The sequence below is a fragment of the Chrysochloris asiatica genome, unplaced genomic scaffold (assembly GCF_000296735.1).
Source record: "Chrysochloris asiatica unplaced genomic scaffold, ChrAsi1.0 scaffold00378, whole genome shotgun sequence".
Classification (NCBI taxonomy): Eukaryota; Metazoa; Chordata; class Mammalia; order Afrosoricida; family Chrysochloridae; genus Chrysochloris; species Chrysochloris asiatica.
This window is the reverse complement of record NW_006408896.1, coordinates 916,665-923,291: the sequence shown is the minus strand read 5'-3', so window position 1 is coordinate 923,291 and position 6,627 is coordinate 916,665. Positions and strand designations below refer to the sequence as shown.

The 6,627-nt window shown below is 49.3% G+C and overlaps 1 protein-coding gene across 1 annotated transcript in view; it reads left to right on the top strand.

Moving 5' to 3' along the window:
• The window catches only part of MOV10L1 (Mov10l1, Moloney leukemia virus 10-like 1, homolog (mouse)), a 95,319-nt gene extending 89,704 nt beyond the window's left edge, over positions 1 to 5,615 (top strand). The window contains exons 24-26 of the mRNA XM_006876415.1: positions 4,598 to 4,705; positions 5,253 to 5,390; positions 5,520 to 5,615. Of these exons, the coding sequence (XP_006876477.1) occupies positions 4,598 to 4,705; positions 5,253 to 5,390; positions 5,520 to 5,615 (342 nt within the window). The remainder of the gene's footprint in view (positions 1 to 4,597; positions 4,706 to 5,252; positions 5,391 to 5,519) is intronic.
• The last annotated feature ends 1,012 nt before the right edge of the window (positions 5,616 to 6,627 follow it).

Here is a 6,627-nt window from a genome sequence, read left to right as displayed (position 1 = left end):
GAAGTATGAGTATTCCAGAACACTTAATTGTACTCATGAGAAATCTGTGCCTGGACCAAGAAGCAGTTGTTCGAACAGAGCATGGGAACACTGAATGTTTTAAAATTAAGAAAGGTGTGCGCCAAGGTTGTAGTCTTTCACCATACTTACTCAACCTGTATGCTGAGCAAATAATCTGAGAAGCTGGGTTCTATGAAGAAAAACATAGCATTAAGATTGGAGGAAGACTCATTAACAACCTGCGATGTGCAGATGATGCAGCCTTACTTGCTGAAAGTGAAGAGGACATTTACTGATGAAGATCAAAGAGTACAGCCTTCGATATGGATTTCATCTCAATGTCAATAAAACAAAAATCCTCACCGCTGGACCAATAAACAACATCCTTATCAACGGAGAAAAGACTGAAGTTGTCAAGGACTTCATTCTTCTTGATGAACTATCAACACTCACGGAAGCAGTAGTCACGAGATCAGATGACGTATTGCATTAGGCAAATCTGCCCAGGAACTTTTTAACGTGTTGAAGAGCAAAGATGTCAGCTTGAGGACTAAGGTGCACCTGACCCAAGCCATGGTATTTTCAATAACCTAATATGGAAGCGAAAGCTGGACAGTGAATAAGGAAGATCGTAGAAGAATTGATGCCTTTGAATTAATGGTGTTGGAGGAGAATACTAAAAGTGCCATGGGCTGCCAAAAGAACCAATAGATCTGTTTTTCCAGAAGTGCAGCCAGAGTGCTCCTTAGAGACCAAGATGGCCAAACTTCACCTCTCATACTTTGGACATATTATCAGGAGGGAACAGTCACTGGAGAAGGATATCATGCTGGGTAAGATGGAGGGTCAGAGAAAAAGAGGAAGACCCCCATCGAGATGGATTGGCCAGGTGGCATCATTGATGGACTCAAGTGTGGCAGTGGTAATGAGGTTGGCCCGGGATCGGAAATTGTTTTGTTCTGCTGTGCATGGGGTCGCTATGAGTCGGTTCCGACTTGATTGCACCTAACAACAACAACAATTTCTTCAAGTATTTTCTCTGTCTTTCTAGAACTTCTCTACCTGGATGCTGACACATTTCATGTTGTCCTGTAGCATTCTAGGGTTGTGGTCCTATTTCTTCTCGCTCCCCTCTGTTATTCAGTCTGGGTCATATCCATGGATCTCTCTCTCAGTTCCCTGGGATCTTTTCCTTTCTGTCAGCCTGAATCTACTGTTGAGGTCCCTCTGCTGAGTTCTTCAGTTCAGTTCTTACAGAGACTCCATTTCTAGCTCCTTATTGGGAATCTTTGTTGGTGGTGTGGTGTTAGCCTTCCTCCCGTTCTTTTACTGTGGTCTGCTTTACTTCTGTGAACGCATTTAGAGCAGCCGCTGGCCGAGGTAGTTGCCAGTATACATTTTCCTGAGGCTGGGCCACACTTTCCTGGGGTTTTTTTGCATGTCTTATAAGTTTTGTTAACACTGGGTATGTTAGAAAATAGAGACTAGCAACTCCCAGTCCAACTGTGGTTTCTCCTGTATTTCTTTATTTAGTAACGTGCCTGTGCCAAGTCGGTGAGGTCCGTCTTCCCTACAGTGGGTGGCAGCCGGTCTCGCTGCTCAGCTTAGTTTGAATCTTCTTATGCTTAAGTCTGGCTCCCCAGCAGTCACCTCTGTGTCTGCCTAGTGGGGGTCAGAGCTGGAGCCAGTGTGTGGAGGGAGCCCAGCCATAGTCAAGGCTGTCAGAGTTTTCCCTGATTTTCCTTCCGGCATACTGCCGTCGGCCCTCCCAGTTGGCCATCTCCAACACTCCCACCTCTTCTGTGGCAGGGAAACTGCTGGTCCGTGGTCCTCTTCTGTTCTAACACCTGTCGTGTGTCGGGGATTTGGTGCTTCCCGCTGTGACTTTCTGGGGACTGGACTGTTAGCAGTGAGTCAGCCCTTTGAGCTCAGATGAATGAGTGGTTTCCTGATTGAGTTGTACTCATTGCTTCCCCCTGCTGGTGAAGGTTGGATGGTTCCTGGTTCCTCCTTGGTGCCAACATTTTAAGCCCATGTTCTAAGTTAGTATTGCTGCGTGATGTGGACACACATTTCCAACACCACAGGTGGTCGGTCCATTGGCCACCTCTCTGATGGTGTCCCATGCTTGGCAAGACAAGGAGTGCAAGTGGGGATCCATGCCATCACTGGTGATTTGAGGGTTTTTCCATACATTCAGAGCCATTTCTTCAAGTCCTCTTTAAATTGTCTATTCCAATCCATTGCCCATTTGTAATCAGGCTTGAGTGGGTTTTTTCCTCATCAATTTGTGGTTCCCAGAGTGTAAGGATTAGACAAGTATTGCTACAAGAGTTCCAGTTATCCATGCCCAGTTTTATCCCAAACAAAGCATGCTGAAGCAGATTGAAGCGTGTCTCTGAGATCAGTGAATGACTACACACACGTTCTCTCAGTCTCTTTAGGGTGGGTCCCTCTAAAAGTTCCAGTGAAAACACTGACATCTGAGGACATCTGCTGGGCACATTCACTTAGGGCCAAGTGGTCAGTTCAGAGGGTTATAGCAATTCCAGATGTCCTTGAGATTTTGCTCAAGGACAAGGACGATCATAGGAAATGGAAAAGTGCATTGGTGAGGAAAAGACCAGGGAAGTTGTGTCAGGGCCGTGTTCTCCTTCATGACAGAGCACATGTTCATCCTTCATGACAGAGCATGTGTTCATCCTTCATGACAGTGCACGTGTTCTCCTTCATGACAGAGCACGTGTTCATCCTTCATGAAAGTGCACGTGTTCTCCTTCATGACAGTGCATGTGTTCTCCTTCATGACAGTGCACGTGTTCTCCTTCATGACAGAACACGTGTTCATCCTTCATGACAGTGCACGTGTTCTTCATGACAATGCACGTGTTCATCCTTCATGACAGAGCACGTGTTCATCCTTCATGAAAGTGCACGTGTTCTTCATGACAGAGTACGTGTTCTCATTCATGGCAGAGCATGTGTTCATCCTTCATGACAGTGCACGTGTTCTCCTTCATGACAGAGCATGTGTTCATCCTTCATGAAAGTGCACGTGTTCTCCTTCATGACAGAGTACGTGTTCTCCTTCATGACAGAGCACGTGTTTATCCTTCATGAAAGTGCATGTATTCTCCTTCATGACAGAGTACGTGTTCTCCTTCATGACAGAGTACGTGTTCTCCTTCATGACAGAGTACGTGTTCTCATTCATGACAGAGCATGTGATCATCCTTCATGACAGTGCACGTGTTCTCCTTCATGGCAGAGCACTGTTCATTTTTCATGACAGAGCATGTGTTCTTCCTTCATGAAAGTGCACATGTTCTTCATGACAGAGTACGTGTTCTCATTCATGACAGAGCATGTGTTCATCCTTCATGACAGAGCATGTGTTCTCCTTCATGACAGTGCACATGTTCTCCTTCATGAAAGTGCACGTGTTCTCCTTCATGAAAGTGCACGTGTTTATCCTTCATGAAAGTGCATGTATTCTCCTTCATGACAGAGTACGTGTTCTCATTCATGACAGAGCATGTGTTCATCCTTCATGACAGTGCACGTGTTCAGTCTTCAGGAGGAGCCAGAGTTGTTCCACGAGGGTCAGTCTTCTTGTCTTCGTCTGTGAAGATCTTTCAGACTTGTTCCAAAGCCCCCTGTAGCTCGCTGTTCTTTCTGCTTCTTCAGGAACACGTTCTCTGTCAGTTGAGCTAGTGACAGGTAGAGAGGTGCCTCAAGTTGACTCTGATTTTCATGTCAGAGCAGAACACTGCATGGCCCTGTGTGACCCTTAGAGTCAGGAGCTTGTTCCCATGTTGAAGTCTATTGCTCAGCTCTCATGCCAGTCTATCTCACTGAGGGTCTCCACGGCCCTCCATGGCCCTCCACTTCACCACACTGGAAGTTCTCCAGTTATTGCTCCCTCTCGATGACGTGTCCAAAGCAGGCAAATAGGACAGTGTTCTGTTGTGATCCACCCTTAGGGTTGTCATGGACTTTCAGAAGATGACCAGGCCTTTCCTCCTAGTCTGTCTCAGTTTGAAAGCTCCTCTGAAATGGTCCCCTGTGGGTGGCCATGCTGGTGTTTAAAACAGCAATGTCATAGCTCCCAACATCCAACCGCACTCCCACACACTACCTACTCCACGAGTTCATGCCCACCACCCACCACACCACAGGGTGATGCAGGCGCCGTCTGCTCTCTCTCTGCTCTGCTTACCACCAGCCCAGCCTCTAAAGAGAGGCCTGAGCTGCTTAGTCACCTTGTGCTGCGTCCTGCTGGCCTTCACGAGCCTGTTGGACTCTAAGCTGACCTGTAGTAACCACTGTGCACACAGCTGCTGTCACCTGAGCCCTCCAGCTGCCCCATTCCTGTACCACACGCAGGGACCCCCACCCTGATCTGAGCAGGTGGCAAGGGGGATGCCTCACTCCTGGTTTTCTCTTTGGGGGCTCGGATAAGGTTTGAATGTGGATGTGGTATAAACTATAAAGTGAAATGGCACATTGGTAAATATTTTATTGGCACTGTTACACAAAGAAGTAGCCAGGTCTGTAGAACATTACCTTTATTGGGGGTTTTTCATCTGTTTTCAAGGTGGAGAAAATAAAAATTCTCCTGCGGACCGTTGACTTGATGGATATAAAGGTTGGGTCCGTGGAGGAGTTTCAGGGACAAGAGTACCTGGCCATCATCATTTCCACCGTAGGTATCCTTGATCGGGGTGGACTAGCCACTGTGTGCTGAGGTCCTTGGGGCCTTGCTGTGTCCGGGGCATCACTGACGCAGGCTAGTGACTCATGGGCCCAGTGGCAGCCAGACCGTGACTGTTGTGAGCTCTTTTTAAAAAAAATCCAAGATCAGGAAACAGGAAAGGAATCCCAAAAGCAATGATAAATGGCTGAGAGAAGGAGGGACAAGATGTGAAAGAGAGAGCTACAGTGTTAGCAAGAGGAAGTAGGAGCAGAGGGGGCACGATGAGGGTCGGGGTGCCGAGGTGATGAGGGTCGCCTCACCTCCTGCCCTCCGCCACCCACCTCAAGCCAAGTGGATTCTTAAAATTCCTCTTTGGATTGAAGATGAGTTAGAAAATTCAGGTCGACAAAGCAAATAAAATCCCCTATAGCCCCCGACCCCAGAGTAACCCGCCCTGCAGTGCTGGGAGCACAGACTCAAGTTGGGGTTGGATGTCTACTTCTTACTGGGCCCCAAACTTACCACACTGTGCTGTATTCCTCTCTGTGGGCTTTAGGTGCGATCAAATGAAGACAGATTTGAAGATGATAGGTTTTTTTTGGGTTTCTTGTCCAACTCGAAAAGATTTAACGTGGCAATCACCCGACCCAAAGCACTGCTGATTGTGCTGGGGAACCCACACGTCCTTGTCAGAGTGAGTCTGCGGAAGGGAGGGCTGGGGCCCCAAAGTCTTGTGCAGGGGAGGCGGTTGGGGGGCGTCTCCACTGGAGGTGGGATGCACACTTCACCTGTCCACCATCGCCCCACTCCCTGTCTCCTGCAGGACCCATGTTTTGGGGCTTTGCTAGAATACAGCATCACAAATGGTGTTTACACCGGCTGCGACCTCCCCCCCGAACTACAGTCTCTGCAAAGGTGAGCAGCAATGTTGGCTTCAGATGGGCCTGCCGTACCCAACCCTAGTCCTGCTGCCATCATAGCAGTCCTTCCCCTGTGGGCTCGTGCACGGGGTAGTAGGCAGGGGCTGTCCCTGTGGCCAGTCTCACGGTGACTGTTGGCTTTCCCCACCTGCTGCAGTGACTAGACGCCAGCCCTGCCCACCACCCACCCCCAAGTGTGGCAGTCCACCAGTGTGTGAGAAGAGACAGCACCCCGTCGCCGCCGTGGGTACATGTGTAATCACAGTGATCTGGTGACTCAACCCCTACTCCTGTCACCTGCTGGTTATGTCCCTAATAAAGGTTCGAGTGGACTTCTCAGGTTCCAGTGGTGAAGGGTGGGGACGCATTCCTGCCTGTCAAAGACATGGCCACAGCAGGTTCTGATGGACCAGCCTGGAGCAGGGTCTGTGAGCACAGAGTCCACAGAACATGCTGTTTGCCAAGAGGTGCCAGGGGGTAAGGGGCAGATGGCACAACTGCCATGCAGCCAGAACAGACCTATGGGATTATTAGGATCTCCCCCCAGAAGACCAGCTTCCCTGGAGACCTCACATCAGCCACTGCCTGGCACAACCATTGGACTCCAGGGTTGCGGGGTCCTGCCTCAACCTCCACCTCACCCAAGGATCTCAAACGGCAGTGGTCTAAGAATCACACACACATGAGAGCCCAGACATTAACCTCACTGTGACCACCTGGGCCAGCTCAGAGCTCCAGACTGCAGGATCGCTTCCAGACAGGCATGCAGCCCCAGGGGCCATCCCAGCCTCTTACTGGGTGACGGGAGACCCAAGGAGGGAAGGGAGCTTTCTACCCCTGGACCCCTGGCTGCCCACTCTGCAGACGTGGTATCTAAGGCTGGGTTCTCCAGAGGAGCAAAACCAGTGCAACTTACATAGTATATGTAGAGAGGGAGAGAGATGTCAACTTGTATATGTAGAGAGGGAGAGAGATGTCAACTTATATAGTATATGTAGAGAGGGAGAGAGA